General features: G+C 45.4%; 1 protein-coding gene across 1 annotated transcript in view; it reads right to left on the bottom strand.

Annotated features, from left to right (window-relative positions):
- DNAH8 (dynein axonemal heavy chain 8) overlaps positions 1 to 17300 on the bottom strand; it is a 594173-nt gene that overhangs the window by 350511 nt on the left and 226362 nt on the right. Inside the window, exons 24-25 of the mRNA XM_045010583.1 lie at positions 12024 to 12139; positions 3911 to 4017 (exon numbers count right to left, since the gene is read on the bottom strand). Coding sequence (XP_044866518.1) covers positions 3911 to 4017; positions 12024 to 12139 — 223 coding nt within the window. The remainder of the gene's footprint in view (positions 1 to 3910; positions 4018 to 12023; positions 12140 to 17300) is intronic.

Genomic DNA, 17300 nt, shown 5'->3' with positions numbered 1-17300 from the left:
GAGCACAGGTAGCACGCCCAAGATGTACAGGGCAGCCACTGATGGGGTTCAGGGTCCTGTCCTGGAACACCCGGAAGACTCTGGTGTGCACATCTGAATGGATGGCCATGGAGAAGTTAAAGCCCTGAGCGGAGTCTCCCTCTCCAGCTCATGGCGCTCGACGCGGCACCAGGAATCGGTACCGTGAAGCCTACCAGTACCGGGAGCGAGGATGGGACCTGCGACTGGAGCGATGCCAGGAGGCTGGCCGAGATCTCGAGGCTCGATGCCGGGAGTGGCTACGTGAGTCCAGTGCCTGGAGCGGTGCCGGGAGCTGGATCTGCACCGAATATACCCGGTCGGGGAACGGGCCGCTGATCGGTGCCGCGGGTACGACCGGTACCAATATGGGGAACGGTGCCATGACCGTGAACGGTGCCGGCACCGGGCTTGGCGACAGGACCGAGAACATCTGCGGGACTGCGATCGTGAACGGTGCCGCTCTGTGGTGCCGATGCCGGGTGGCGTGAGCAAGACAGGCTCGCCGATAGACAATATAACCCGCACCGGTGGTACCGGGGGTTAAAGCAGCGCAGGTTCTGCCCTTGCCATTAACACCCTCGCTGTGGAAATGTGTCCTGCGTAGAGGGAATAGTGAGCACAACCACAGCTCGCATCAGGGAGCGTTCAGGTGCTGGACACGACGGCTCCTGTGTGGCCGGAGTCTACAGTGCTGATACTGTCGGTGCCGCAGCAGGTACCGGTGCTGGGCAGTGCGACGTAGTAGAGCGCTCGGGCTGCGGAGCAGGCGGCTCAGATGCAGCCTAACAGCGAGCACGACCACGGTTCGTACCGGGGAGCTTTCCAGCACCGGACTCGACGGCTCTTGTCTGGCCGGAGTTAACAGTGCGGATATCGTCGGTGCCACGGCAGACATCGGTGCCGGGCGATCCGACTGAGCATAGCGCTCGGCTGCGGAGCAGGCGGCTCGGACACAGCTTCAAGCGAGCTCGACCACGGTCCGTACCAGGGAGCTTTCCAGCACCGGACTCGACGGTTCTTACCTGGCCGGAGTTGATGGTGTGGATATCGTCGGTGCCGCGGCAGACATCGGTGCCGGGCGATACCACTGAGCATAGCGCTCGGCTGCGGAGCAGGCGGCTCGGACGCAGCTTCATAGCGAGCTCGACCATGGTCCGCACCGGGGAGCTTTCCAGCACCGGACTCGACGGCTCTTGCCTGGCCGGAGTTAATGGTGCGGATATTGTCGGTGCCGTGGCAGACATCGGTGCCGGGCGATCCAACTGAGCATAGCGCTCGGCTGCGGAGCAGGCGGCTCGGACGCAGCAAGGATATTGTGCCTCTTCATCCTCCAGGCCGAGTGGACGTCGGAGCCAGCGACAGTCGGCGCCGAGAGGCCTTAGCGGTACCGGCGATCCGGTGCCGAGGGAGTGCTCCTTGAAGATTAACCGGCGCTCGGTGCCGAGAGCAGAGGAGCAAGAGCTGCCTCCCTCAGGAGCTGTTTGGGACGAAAGTCCCGCTCCCCTTTGTTCTCGGATTGAAGGCCTCACAAATGCGGTACTTATCTATGAGGTGAGATTCCTCGAGGCACTTAGGAGAGGATCTCTTGTCGGCATCGGCTTGTGGCCGGCCGAGCATTATAAAACCCTGTGGACCGGGCATCGGACCCGGCGCCGGGTTAGGGGAAGGGGATAAACCCTGAACCCTGTGAAATAAATACACTATACTATACTACAAACAAATAAAGTTAACTACAACTATAAACGTCTGACTATATACTTAACGAAACTACGAGTAGCTAGGGAAGTGGAGGTCGGCTAAGCCGCGCTCCACTGTTCCAACGACCGACACGGGCCGTAAGAAGGAACTGAGGAGTGGGTGGGTCGGCTGGTGTATATATCCGGCGCCATGGTGGCGCAACTCCAGGGGGCGCCCAGCCGACCCACTGAGTTGCTAGGGTAAAAGTCTTCCGGCGAACGTGCACGCGGCGCACACACACCTACATGGAATGGATATGAGCAATCACTCGAAGAAGAATGATAAGACACCTCTTAAACATCCAGCACAAGAAACTAGATATATTAAAGTCTGTAGGAGGAGACAGCAATTAGAAAGAAAAAAACTATTGAAAGGAAATTGGCCAAATAAAGAAAAACCACATCCTGAACATTTTTGTTTTCTTGGCAGTGGTGGTAGGGCTACAGCGAGAATTTGGACTTCCCTACCTTGGAAATAAATTTTGGGTATGGGAAGCCTGAAACTTGAAGCCAAACCCAAGCAAAAATATTTTATAAAAATGTGAAGAATAGCTGCTTTATATATGTCTGCAATGGGAAGATCTCTGAAGGTAGGCAGTGGCCAGGTGACACAACCTTGTCAGCAGGGCCGTCCTCAGGCATATGCAACATAGGCACACACGGGCTGTGAGCTCGGGCTACCATCGGGCATAGGGACACCAGTTTAATAATACTGCGTAGAGCCCTATAAATCCTAAGGATCACCCTGCTTGTCAGAGAATTTCCAAAATCCATTTGTCTGAGGTTCAACTCCATGCCATCATGAAAAAAATAGTGATTCCTCCAGAAGAAATGGAAGGGAAATTAAAATCTGTAAGTTTAGAAAATTCAAGAGTGCCCTTAGATTTGCTTCTTTGAGGAAGATTCAGAAATTGAACCACATAAAGACTTTTTTTTTCTGATGTCTAGACCTCTATCTTCTAGTAAACAACTGTCTCATTGAGGAACCTGTGGACCAAGCTATAGTCTACTATTACTGTTGGCCCTTATGTTGAAAATGGAAAAGGGTCTTCCACAGGAAGATTGGTATACAGACCAGGATTGATCAGGAATCCTTTAATTTCTAGAGTGGTGTCTTTTCACTGAACAACTCCAGTTCTTCCAAAGGGATATTTCCCATATTTTGTTGCATGAAATGGGGTAGGACCAATTTCCTAAGCAAGGACAGTTTCCCCAAAGTGTCTGCTGTTAATACAGAACTGACCCAAATCTCTGTGGATAGTTGATGCCATGTCTAGGGGGCATCTGAGATAACTCTAGTCTTAGAATCCTAGACTCTACTCCAAGGATTGCATCTGCAATCCAAGAAAACACTACAAGTGTTCTCCTTTCTCTGGTATCTTTGCCCTGAGTATGAGGAAAAGGAGTGACTCTGCATTGAGGAAAACTTTTATTCTCTTCTTGGTTTGTTGGCTGAGAGAGGAAGCAACTGTTTGGGTTGGGGCATTGTAAGCCACAATTGTTTCACCATCTTTTCTCAGAAAAGCAGGGATTCTTTGAACTTGGAAGCACAAAATATTTGCAGAGAGTGTTTGTTTACTATCTATGGATGAAGTGAGATCTAGCACTTGGCTTCAGAGTTTGAGGTCACTGTTCTAAAGTCAAAGCACATGGCATTCACAGATACATCTGCTATGAAAACTGTCACCAGATGACCTTCCTTAGGATTGAAGGAAAATCCTGGTTGAATGATTGAAGGAAAAAGCCTTTGTTAATCTGTCTGTCCGTTGTTAGAATGTGAGCTATGTAAAGCAAGTTTAATTCTTTCTCTAATTTCCGGAAACCACCTAGTGTATTGTGAGTGCCACTAGAAAAAACAAAAAAAAAATAATGAATTTGAAATATGTTACACTGCCAAAACCCCTTATTTTTTCTATTGAAAACAGGAAGGTATATTAAAAGGTAGAAGGCTTTGTTTCATGGAAAAAGGACGTAGCATCTGTTGGTACTAGAAGAAATGAATTACAATCAATTAACATAAATGCATTTTCCCCTTAGTCTTTCATATAAATTCTTGATAATAAAGATAAAGAAACTAAATGGATATTCATAATACTACCTCAGTATTACTCTCTAAGCTGTTTTACTGAAGTACTACTTCACTTGCAACTTACCTTGAAACAAACATTCTTTTTTTAAGAGTATCCAAAGATAGCCGGGTGGCTTTCAACAGACTGTCTAGTAACTGATGACTGAAATATGCAACTACCTCTTTACATTCCTGCAACAAATAAAAATATTTAGATCCTGTATGAATATAATCAAAAAGAAATGTAAAAGAAGTAAATTGGAGAAGGTAAAATAAAGGAGAGAAAATTATTCTGAGTCACTCAATGAAGTTACATTTAAAAAAAAATCGCATTTTAATTATCTGAAATAGTTTTACCTGCATTTTAAATTTCTTCTGCAATGGCTACACCACAGGAAATGCTACCTCAGCGAGAAATGGGACATTTAGGACCCCCCTTACACCATCTGAGAACCAACGACTAATTATGGGGAGTTGGTCAGGTTTTTAGTTTGACTAACCAATGCACAACAAGATCCTCAAAGGTTCTGGACCGACATTGATTATTGAAAGAAATGTGGTTCAATATCATTTTATTTAAAAATTTAAACAAAAGTAAAATCAATAAAACAATCAAAGCTAAACTGTTAATAGTAATATTAAACTAAAAATGGAACATTACAACAATCAAATCAATACATTAGATTCAATATTGGATTGAAATTTAATCATCAAATTAATTAAATGAAATTAATACCAAAATCAATGCTTATAAATTCTAAAGAGGATTCTAAAAAGATGGTTGAACATTTGGTTATAAATCCCAACTAAAGATTTTTACACTGAAGTCTATCAGATCTTTGGTTTAAAGCGGGTCAAGAGTTTAATACTGAAAGCAAATCGTTTAATGTCTAAACCACAACCCGAGAAGCCAATTATAATGCTTCCTTCCTAGAATTCTATTCTTATGTGATGGCTAACCTTTTCCTCCTTCTCCACAACAGAGATATTATAATACAGAGTTTTAATGAAACACTCTTGAAAAGCGGAAGGTTGGGCAACGCTTATTTTACCAGAAATTACAGATAATTTAAAGTCTATCATCAAGACTTTTAAAGATAAAACTATTCATAATAGTGTGCTCTATGAGACAATATTTAGGGCTGTTTAAACTTCGGGAGCTTTCCTGTTTTGGTGCCTTCCCCTTGTGGTCTTTATGGATGCTCAGACACAGATGCATGTACAGGCCTGCTGACGGGGGGAAGAGGGAAATTGCCCAGGAGCCTGGGTGATTTAAAAGGGCCCAGGAGCCCTGGGCCTTTTTAAACTGCACTGGCAGGCTGCAGAGCTCCTAGGTGCACAAGGGGTGATATCAGCAGTAGCGAAGGCAGCCAGGTGGCCTGTGGAAGCTCTGGCCATGCCAGAAGAGCGCCCATTGACTGTTCTGCCCTGGGGCCCGGAATTGCTATCGGTGGGCCTGTGCATGTACATTCTACACTTTCACATCCTAAAATAAAAGGTTGAGATGTTTCTTGGCTAATAAAAATAGAAAAAGGAAAATTAAGATACTTAAGATAATAGGGGGTTGCAACCTCATCAGTTCTCAGTCTTTTGGTCTCTCATACAGTAAGAGCTGGAACTGCAGTCAAGAAGCCAGACAGTAATGTTCTGTTGGCACAGTGCTTCTCACTAGCAGACCTCCTTCAGATGCAGGGAGATTGGTCAAAGGCTGGCATAGCCTGTTTGTTGATGTTGTGACCTCCTCTCCTCAAGGTCTTGGAGATTCTGGAACATCAGTCTTCCCTGTATGTCTTCCCTGAACTGTACGTCTTCAAGATATATTGTCCACACAGATTACACTCTTGATGTAGAGGCACCCAATGTGTGTGAGATTCGATTATTTTGAGGTATCAGTGTACTTTGGGCCATTCCTACACTCTGCCAGCCCTTGCGACCAGCTGAGGGTATAAAGGGCAGGGTGGCCTCAACTGCCTATCAGTTCTTTTGCCAGTAAGAATCCCAAGTATCAGGACTCTCCTTTAGCAGGGATGGAGGGCAAGTAATGGAAAATGTGAAGATAATACATCTCAAAGAACCATAGTTACTGTGATATAAATAAATGTACTTTCTTCTAGAGTGATTATCCACACTATTTTTGGTGACTAGCAAGCAATATACTGTTCTTGGACATGTCTAAGAGGGGTCCTACTAAAATATCAATTGAAAGACCATTCTACCAATGTTTGCATCTGATCTAGGGGCCTATACCAAGGCATAGTGAGTGGTGTAAGTATGGACTGAATTCTAAATCACCGCTCTACAAACCTCAGTCAAGGGAACATTGGTCAAAGACTCGCAGAAGCTGCCTAAACTCAGGTTGAGTAAGACCTTATGTGACCAGGTGAATCTTGCTTCACTAACCCATAGCAAGAATGTATAAAGTCCAAAAACAATTTGGATAGTCTCTGTGAATAAACTGGTTATCCCCTTTCCATTTTGCAAATACAACAAATAGTCTTGGTGAGGTCTAACTAATCTAATCTTGGCCATGTAAAAGGACAACGTTCTAACCACATCTAGCGTATGAAATTTTACTCTGGTCAGGGAAGAATGAGGTCTTGGGGGGAAAGGCTGGTAGATTAATAGATTGATTAAAATGAAAATCTGAGACAACTTTAGTCAGGAATTTAGGATGAGGCCTCAGGGTGATCTTATCCTTGTGAAAGACTGTATGGAGGGTTCTGCCAGGAGGGCCTGAATTTCCCCTTTTCTCCTGGCCAATTTTATGGCCAACAGGAAAGATGTCTTAACAGAAAGGTGACAGTATCAGCAGGGAGCCATTGGCTTGAAGGGAGGAACCATTAAGCAAGTAGGCACTACACTGAGATCCCACGGAGCAAGGGGTTCTCTGATTGGTGGAAAGGCATAAGTCAGTTCCTTAAGAAATCTCAGTACAGTAGACTGAGAGAATAATATGTGGCCCTCTGGCAGGAAGATAACCCTTAATCAAGATAAGAGACATATCTGACTGTTTCAGTGAGGAGTAAACAGGTCAATATATTTGGGACCATTGTTTGCAGAAGTGCCAAGTGCTGCTGTTCAGACTACAGGGAGAAAGGTCTTCTTTGGATTAGTAAATCTGTCTTGTGGAAGGCTTCCAACTCTGAAGTGAGAACTTTAGGACTGTCAGTGAGCAATTCCTTTCAGCAGAAGTCAGTCAATCAGCACCCAGGCTGTAACATGTAGAGTCTGGGTCTGAATGGAGGACCTGACAGTAGTCCTGAAACAGTAAGTCAAGCAGGGCCAGTTAAGTGATTGGCTTCTAAATCGAAAGCCTCATCAAGTCTGAGAACTAGAGCTGCCTGTCCCAAGATGAGGCTATCAGATTGACAATCTGAGTGTTATCCAAGCTTCCATAAGGCTTTGGAGTTCATGGATATTGTTAGAAAAACATACATGAGGTCTGCAGTCCAAGGGAAGAGGAAGGCATCTGTGAGGGATCCTGGGCTCTTACCTGCTCTGGAGAAAAACCTCTGGCATCTGTTGTTGTGGCATGTCGTGTATAGAGCTATCACCAGGTATCCCCTTCTGCGGAACGCATTTTGGACAAAGTTTGAGGGATTATTCAGGGTTTTCTGAGAGGTCTCTGCTGAGCCAATCTATCACAGCGTTCCAAAGACCCAGAAGATGGAAATCTTTCAGGATGATATGAGGCTGAATACTCCAAGTTCACAGATGCAAGGTTTCTTTACACTGCAGGGGAAGACCAGATTCCTCCTCACCTATTCATGTAATGCACTGCCATGGTATTGTCTGTAGGCACTGGTATGGTAAGTCTCCATAGGAGGGGCAGCCAAAGAGCTCTGAGTTCTAGCATACTGATGTGAAGGAAAGTCTTGGGCATCAACCATTTCCCTTGAACCTGCAGTTGGTGTAGGCATCCATGATTAGGGTCTTTGATGGAAGGGATGAGAAGAACATAACATCTGTGCATACCTGAGCCAATTGTGTACACTAGCCCTGTTGACCTCAAGACCCAGGGTAACAAAGAGGTTCTAGAGCCTTTTGAATGGAGCCAGTGAACTGCTGCAGGGGTGTACCCCATATCAGCCAGTTGTGCAGATAAAATAATCTGGATTCCTTGCCTTCTTAGGTGGGCTTCAATCACAGTGATAACTTTGGTAAGCACCCTTGGAATGGTGGACAGGCTAAAGGGTAGTGCTTTGTATTTGTACTCAAATATCTCTACTGTAAACTGTAGAAATGTTCTGTGTGCCAGAACTTTTGAGCTGTGAAAACAGGCATCTTGCAGGATGAGAGCCATGAACCAGTCCAAAGAATCCAAGGTGGGGATAACAGAGGCTAAGGCAACCATCCTGAATTTGAAACTATGAATGAAGAGATTAAGACATCAAAGGTCTAGGATGAGTCTACATCCCCCTTTCTTCTTTTGGATTAAAAGAAATCTGGAAGTAAAAGTCTTTCCAGCTGAATTCTTGAGGTACCACCTCTACTGCTCCCAGCTGTAGTAAGGTGTTGACTTCTTGTTGCAAAGGTGTCTCATAAGAAGGGTCCCTGAAGAGAGATTGGGACAGGGGGGAGAGGAGGACATGGGCTCAGTCTGAAACTTGATGGGATACCGCTTGTTCACAAATCTTGAGGATCCACTGGTCAAAGGTAATCTCAAGCTAAGATTCCTTGAAATAAAACAAGCAGTTGCCAAACTGAGCTGAAGGAGACGTATCCATAGATGCTCCAGCTGGGCTCTCGAGAATCACATCAGTACTGTTTCTGGGCACTTGCCCTTGTTGTGGGGCTGCTGAGGGGGAGATCAATGAGTGCCTTTAGTGGAATTATGGTCTCTTCCTCAGTGAAAGATGTTCTTGAAACTGTTGAGGCCTGTATCTGAATGAGAACTGAGGCCACTGTTATTGATATTGCTTGTGATTCTGAGCTGGAACATCCAGTAAACAGAGGGCCATGCAGGAATTTTTCAGAGAACATAATTCTTCATTAATGATATTGTTGAGAAGATCATTCCATTGAAATGCTAAGTCCTTTATAGTCACTTGGACTTCACAAGGGATGCCAGAAATCTGCAACCAGGATGACCGCCTCATTGTCACAGCCATAGCTGTGGTCCTTGTCTCCATATCTGAGACATCAATCACTGTCTGGAGTGTTGTTCTGCTCTTGAGTTGACCCTCAGTCATAGTTGATCTTATCTGCTCTTGATATTCCTTAGGGAACATGTCCATTGGGGTGGGAGTCTGTCCCACAGTAGGAAGTCATATTTTGCAAGTGCTTGATCATTAATTATTCTAAGTTGAAGGCTCATGAGAAGTAGACTTTCCAACCCAAGAGGTCCAGTTTCTTTGGAACTTTTTCTCTGGTCTGCTGTTTTTTGACTCTCATGTATGGCCTGGACAACCCAGGACCTCTGTGAGTGGGGTGTTGAAAAAAATATCCGTAACTCTTAACTGGTACTTGGTATTTCCTGTCTGCACATTTGGAGGTCTCAGAGATAGATACAGAAGTGTGTCATATGGTCTGAGCAACAGTCCTTCATTAATAGATAGGGTTAGCCTACCTGACTGAGCGAGTTGTAGAATGTCCAATGCCTTGTGCTGTTTATTCTGGATTACCTCTAATGGGATGTCTGAAGTATCAGCTAATCTCATGAGGTCCTGAAAACCTTCAGATTCTGACTCTTGACCCATGGTTCTGATCTCCAGTTTGTCACCTGCCTCTGACCCCCTGGTATCCTGACCTGGCATGACTCTAGTTACTAATTTGTGGTTTTCCTCTCAAGTTTGTATCCTGACCTGGCTGATTCTTGTCTCCTGTCCCATGACTGTGGACCCCAACTCTAATCACTAGGTCTTGCTGCCTATGACTTGGCTGTGACACCGGGACATCAGCGCCATCTGGGGAACCCTGGCCAACTTATATAATAAATGAAAATTCAGTTGGTAGACCAACTTTAGTCAACTTTGGAGAATGTGCAGACGCAGCCTCTCAATGTAATAATATGTAAGTACATGAGACCATGTGGTCCAAGCATCTCAAACATATGCAGATCATAGTGAAGGAGTGGGATTTGAGGGACAAACAGCAGTGGCAAATTACCTGAAACTGCCAGGAACAGCCTTTCTATTGGTACTGATATCAAAACAGATGGCCAATTTGGTGCTGAAGCTGGAGGCACTGGACAAAGCATCAGCACAGCAGTCAAAGTCAGAGACAGTACCAATCTGGTAAACAGTGGTACCGAAGTTGGTGCCAGGGAAGTATTTTTATTGTCTTTCTGTGTGGAAACAAATACTTCGTACCATTTTTGGATTGCATGTAGAGGTTGCAGAACTGGATGGAACCAGAATGGCTGAAGGCAGATCTTAAGTTATAGTCTTGTGCCATTGGAAAACTTGTGACAGATAGGCCAACCAGGCCAATTGCCACTTGAAAGTCCTGTGGGGTCGGTGGCACCAAAAGGACCAGTGCTGAAGTCACGTCTATTGGTACTGGACTCACCTGCCATCCCTGTAACAGTGTTGGAGTCAATGGTACAGTACTGGTATAGTCCCATCTTGGAACCAAGGAGACATGGGATGAAGGCCGGGCTCTACCCTGTGCACCAGAGGAATCTTACCAGTGTTCATAGTCTCTCTTTCAGATAGAGGGAAAGTCTCTTGGATTGGCACAGCTCCTGTCTAGTTTATGGGCTCTCTTTCATGAAAGGCCTGTAGAGGAGGATCAATTCCTTCTCTTCTGTGGAGAGGAGTCTGAGTCAGAGGCCTGTCTGAGACTTGTTACCATTCAGAAGCCAGTTGTGAGGCTGGATGATCAACCATAGGCCCCAGTGCCAAAGAAGATCATATTACCTGCTGCTTGAGGTGCTGTTTGAGGCATAAGTCTCTAGAGATTTGTGTTCTCCTTTTAAAGGAACAACAAATACTGCACCTCTCTCTGATATGCTGCTCACCACGGCATAAGAAACAGAGCATGTGTGGATCTCTGTTTGTTTGAAGCCAGTGATGGCATGCCACCAGGCACTATCTTCTAAAAAACAAAAGTTACCAAACTATCACTAACTACATGCACTACTACAAATTATTACTACACTAGAAAAACTAACAATACTAGCAGATATAGAAAGAGAATTCCTCACTGCATAGTAACCATGAGGTAAACTGCACAGGGAGTTCTGACTCAGGCCACTTGAAGTGAGAAAGAACTGAGAGAGGTCAGAGCAGTGATGCGCTTAAATAGCCATTTAAGGGACCACCAGGAAGTGCATGGTGCATGCACCACACTGACGCAGGTTACTACAGAAAACTCTCCAGCTCTGGGCATGCACTTATCTGAGTGGAATACATGTGAACCAGTCAAAGAAGAATAGCCCATATGTACCACAAAAGTGGGAGATGCTGGGCTACAGAAAGCATTAATGTTAGGAATTCCCTTGGTCTTCTGAAAACCTTCCAAAATATCCTCCCACTTCCAGAACTGCTGCTAGGACAGAGCTAGAAGGAGAGAAATAGTCCACCACCACCACCACCCCACTCACCCCCAACAAAAAACAAACAAACACCCACCCTGCTTGGAAGAGGGCACACAGATAAATCCCTGAGAAAACTCAGTTTGCCTTGATAAGAGCAGGCTCTAAATGGATATGTCTACCCAGCACACTAAGCCTGGGCTCTGACTCAGTTTTGAGCCCAAGCCCCCCTTCCATTCACACACAAATCATTCTGACTCTGGTCAGCAAGCACTCACAATGCAGGTACTACGACTCTGCTGGGGGAGGGGAGGGGGAGTCAGAAACTGAGTCCTGCTGAGATTCAAGTGCAAGCATTGTCACTTTGCAGTCTGGACACATGTCAAGCAGCAGACCTTAGTCAGAAGGTCTGCATAGCACAGTATGGACACATCAGCACAGCTCTTAGACCTGTGTCCAGCAACTGAAAACACAGCCCGTCTTGGGCTGGTGCTGAGCCAGTACTTCTCTGGCTCCCTTACTGAAAATGTGGTTAATGAAAGCCATGCTGCAGCATATAATAAATTATTTGAAAGATAAGACATTTTTAACCTTATGAACTACACTCAGAAGTTGTGTGGTGGCTTCAGTTACTCAATTATGAAAAATTAGGCATTTTCTGTTCAGTTCTGAAAATATTTGTTATTAAATTAATAAATTTTCTCTTTTTATAATGAAATACCTTTCTAAACTCATCTTCTTTCTCATTGTCCTCAGCATTCTCGCTAAGAATACCTGAAGAACCATCAGTATCTCCCTCCTCTCCATCAGCCCCAAATGCCACATGTTTCCCTTCTACTGCAAATAAAAAACAATTAGAAGACAATACAAACTAAAATAGACTATAGAGTTATAATAAATATTAAATTATATAGCTATTTCTTGTAACTTCAAGATTGTATTCTGCTTTAGAGCATGCTGGAGTCAATGGAAATCATTCCATTCACTTTAATGGGAGTTAGAACATGTGTTTGATTTTTCTCTTCACAGGTATGGCACATGGTGCTTTGTTAGCTTAAGGGTAACATACAAATACATACATATATATACACATGCATACACACTAAAGTGAGGTGATGTCCATTTGCTAAATTACAGTGCAATTTCATACATTTCTGACTGCCTCACTGCCTTTGGCTTTCTAAACTTCTTCCTTAGGGCTTATTTTAATATTCCAAATCCCTTCAAACAGCTACCATTTTTAAAAGATTAACCTGCCACCAAAATATTTCCTCCTTATTCCCTAAAATGTGCCCCTTGTTGAAATGAAATACAGAAGGACATATATTTTAAGGCCAGATGGGACTGCTATGATCATCTACTCTGATCTCCTGCATAACGAAGACTAAGAGGCACCTTTTATTTTTGCAATACATGCAGGCACAGTCAACTATAAAAACCATGACATTTACCCCAAACCGCACTTCTACCTGTCCATCAATAAGCCCATCTATAGGCTTCCCCCTGAACTGATCCAAATCCTTCTGCTGGAAACAGGGGAAGACCAGGCTCCGTGTCATGTGATTCTTATACCCACTTAACAACATGAGAAGGGGCTATGAATCTTGTTCTCTTAAAGGTGGAGGGGGAAAAAAAGTTTTCAGGGAATTGGATCCCCAGTGATTTCTGACTGGAGATGGCCTTGGCACTCCTCCCTAACTTGAGGAGAACTGTTATGTCCTTGTGGCAGTATCACAGGAGGAGTATCAGCTGGTGTTGGAAGACACAAAGACCTCCACAAATCTCCAGATTCTGAACCCCCTCCCAGCTAAGCAACGGTCCATAGGCTGAGAACAATTGTGACAGAGCTCCCCTATTGGAGCTCCGAAGTTCATCTCCTCACAGACAGAGCACCTTCTCATCTTTTTCTTCCAACAAGGTGATGAAAATGGAAGAAAGGAACTCCATCTTGTTCAACTAAAGAACCTTTTTTAAACAATTGCCTCAAGAAAAGGCAAACGGCAAAGGGAGTGAGGCTGTGTACTACTGCTAGAGTTTGGCTTTAAAAGCTGGGAAATGGAAAGGAAAGGAAGGAGACATCATTTACTGATCTGGAGGTGGATAATGGTGTGGCCAAGTCCCAGAGCCTTCATAGAGAAGTCTGATCTACTTCCAGAATACGCTGGAACAGAGATATAGCATGGATATGTCTCAAACTGGGAAAGAAGTTAGAATGCAGAAAGCCCAAATATGTGTCCTAATACGAAGAAGGAATGCAGACCAGCCCATCTTAGACCTCAGAATATTTAATTCCTTCCTCATGAAGTTCAGATTCCACACGGAGACCCTTGCATCCATAATTCCTTCCCTGTCCACCCTAGATTGCTTCAGCACTCTTGACCTCAAATATGCATATTTTCATACATTGATCATACATTCACATCGCAAATAGCTCGTTTCCTGGTTGGGGAAGATCGCTAACAGTACAGGATCCTCCTCTTTCACCTTTCTACTGCTCGTCTAGTATCAAGATGCCCCTCAGTCACGGCAGAGCATTTAAGATTGCAAGATTCACATATAGCTCTGTGTGGATGACTGGCTAATAGCTTCATTTCATAGAATCATAGGACTGAAAGAGACCTTGAGAGGTTGTCTAGTCAGGTCCCCTGCACTCAGGGCAGGACTAAGTATTATCTAGACTATTCCTGATAGGTGTTTGTTTGTTTAACCTGCTCTTAAAATCTCCAATGATGGAGATTCCACAACCTCCATAGGCAATTTATTCCAGTGCTTAACCACCTTCAGAGATAGGAAGTTTTTCCTAATGTCCAACCTAAATCTCCTTTGCTGCAATTTAAGCCCATTGCCTCTTGTCCTTCTCTTTTCCAGACTAAACAAACCCAGTTTTTTCAATCTTCCCTCAGAGGTCATGTTTTCTAGACCTTTCATCATTTTTGTTGCTCTTTTTTGGACTTTCTCCAATTTGTCCACATCTTTCCTGAAATGTGGTGCCCAGAACTGAACACAATACTCCAGTTGAGGCTTAAACAGTGCAGAATAGAGCGGAAGAGTTCCTTCTTGTGTCTTGCTTACAACACTCCTGCTAATACATCCCTGAATGATGTTCACTTTTTTTGCAACAATGTTACACTGTTGACTCGTATTTAGCTTATGGTCCACTATGACCCCCAGACCCTTTTCTGCAGTACTCTTTCCTAGGCAGTTATTTCCCATTTTGTATGTGTGCAAGAGAAAGTTACTCACCTTGCAGTAACTGAGGTTCTTCGAGATGTGTGTCCCTGTGGGTGCTCCACTCTAGGTGACGGTGCGTCCCGGCGCTGTCGATCGGAGATTTTCGGTAGCAGTGCCTGGTTGGGGCGCACGCACCCAGATGGTATCTCCCGTCTAGTTGGAATCTTCCTGAGTGCGTGCGCCCCACACCCTCCTCAGTTCCTTCTCTACCGTGGAGAGTCATCTCAGTACTCCAAAGTAGAGGGGAGGAGGGCGGGGAGTGGAGCACCCACAGGGACACACATCTCGAAGAACCTCAGTTACTGCAAGGTGAGTAACTTTCTCTTCTTCTTCGAGTGCTGTCCCTGTGGGTGCTCCACTCTAGGTGAATGTGTAGCAGTACCCACTACGGTTGGTGGGACTTTGGAGATACGGCAGGGAGTACTGAAGATAGTACTGTATGACCTACTATTGTGTCTGCCGTGGTGTCTTGCATTAGAGCATAGTGTTTTGCAAACGTGCGTTCAGATGATCATGTAGCCGCTTTGCAGATATCAGGAATGGGAACATTGTGTAAGAAAGCAATGGATGCCGACATGGCTCTAGTGGAATGAGTTCTAATGTCGTTGGGCGGTTGAAGATTCTTCGCACGGTAACCGGATCTGATGCAGTCAGAGATCCACCTGGACAGATGTTGTTTAGAGATAGCCATACCATTTGATTTTTTTTTTTTTCAGTAATGGAAACAAAGAGTCGTGGAGACTTGTGAAATGGTTTAGTCCTGTCTAAATAAAAGGCAATTGCTCGCCTGACATCGAGAGTATGCAGGGTTGCCTCTTGTGGAGTCTTGTGAGGTTCGGGATAGAAAGTAGGTAAGTATATAGGTTGGTTGAGGTGGAAGGTAGATACCACTTTAGGAAGAAATTTAGGATGTGATCTCAAAGTGACTTTGTCTTTGGAGAAGATTGTGTAGGGAGAGTGGGCCATCAGGGCACTCATTTCACCTACTCTCCTTGCCGATGTTATGGCAACTAAGAAAGCCACCTTCATGGACATATGGAGATGAGAGGAGGTAGCCAAGGGCTCGAATGGAGGTTTCATGAGAGCGTGTAGAACAAGGTTAAGATTCCATGAATTCCATGAATTCATATTGGGTGAATTTCAGGGTAGAGGTTTTGCAGGCCTGTGAGAAACCATTTTATGGTTGGGTGAGTAAAGAGTGAATAACCTGCTAAGAGGTCATGGAAGGTGGTAAGTGCCACCAGATGCACTTTGGTGGAGCTGAGCGAATGTCCATCTTGTTTTAGTTCCAAGAGGTAGTCTAGAATGATAGGGAGGGTCACCATATTGGGCGCTAAGTAATTATGTGAGCACCAGAGGGTGAAACGGTTCCACTTTTGCAGATAGGTTTTATGAGTGGAGTCTTTCCTACTGTGCAGGAAGACATAGCGGACCTGCTCAGAACAGGCTAGTTCATGGGTTTGGAACCATGAAGGAACCACGCTGTGAGGTGGAGCTTGAGGAACTCAGGGTAAAGAGCCAGTCTATTGTTCTGGAAAAGGAGATCTGGCCTGTTGGGGAGAGCCCGTGGTGACGGGAGGGCATGCAGAGTAGGTAGGGATACCATGTCTGTCTCAGCCAAGCCGGGGCAATAAGTATGACCCGATCCTTGTGGTCCACAATCTTCCGAAGAACCCGGTGTAGCAGAGGGATTGGTGGAAGGCGTACAGGAGAGAGCTGTTCCACGGGATGAGGAATGCGTCTCCTGGGGATGCAGTTCCGAGTCCCACTCTGGAGCAAAACTGGGGACATTTTCGGTTCTGGATTGTGGCAAAGAGGTCTACTGACGGGGTGCCCCAGAGGGAGAAGAGCTGTTGAAGTATTGTGGGGTGCAGTTCCCATTCGTGTTCCGTCGAGAAGTGCCTGCCGAGTGCGTCGGCAGTAGTGTTGTGGCAGTCTGGCAGGTAGGAAGCGGTGATCTGTATTTGACGTTATATACACCAATTCCATAGGCGGATGGCTTCCATGCAAAGAGAATGTGAGCGTGCTCCCCCTTGTCTGTTGATGTAGTACATACATGCTATGTTGTCTGTTAATACTCGCAGGTATTTGTTCTTTATAAGGGGAAGAAAATGAAGGCACGCTCATCTCACAGCTCTGAGCAATAAGAGATTTATGTGTAGGTGCGACTCTGATGCAGACCACTGGCCTTGTGCCCTGTGTCCCCCTAAATGCGCTCCGCAACCAATTAGGGAAGCGTTCGTGGTGAGCACGAGTGCTGGGGATCAGTTCTGGAAGGAACCTTAGTGCAGAGGTTCTCTGGTCTTGTCCACCACTGTAGGGAAGCTAGAACGTTGGGAGGCGGAGTTAACAGCATCCCTAAGGTGTGTCTGTTGGGTTTGAAATTGGAATTGAGCCAGCCCTGAAGACATCTCATGTGCAGCCTGGCGTACTGGACTATGAAGGTGGTGGCTGCCATATGACCAAGGAGCTGTAGGCAGAGTTTTGCCTGTGTCCTTGGATGAATAGAAAGCGTGTGTTTGAGCTGCGTGATAGCGAGGAATCTGTGATATGAGAGCAAGGCTCTGCTCTGGATTGAGTTGAGATGAGCTCCGAGAAACTCAATCTGTTGTGTAGGTGTCAGGGTGGATTTTTGGGCGTTTATTTGGAGGCCTAGGCTGTGAAAGAGGGCGATAGTGAAAGAGTAGCTTGGAATGTCTCGCCATAGGAGTTGCCCTTGATGAGGCAATCGTCCAGGTAGGGGAACAGCGTGACCCCATGTTTGTGG

The sequence above is a fragment of the Mauremys mutica genome, chromosome 3 (genome assembly GCF_020497125.1).
Source record: "Mauremys mutica isolate MM-2020 ecotype Southern chromosome 3, ASM2049712v1, whole genome shotgun sequence".
Classification (NCBI taxonomy): Eukaryota; Metazoa; Chordata; order Testudines; family Geoemydidae; genus Mauremys; species Mauremys mutica.
This window is presented reverse-complemented; position numbering and strand designations above follow the sequence as displayed.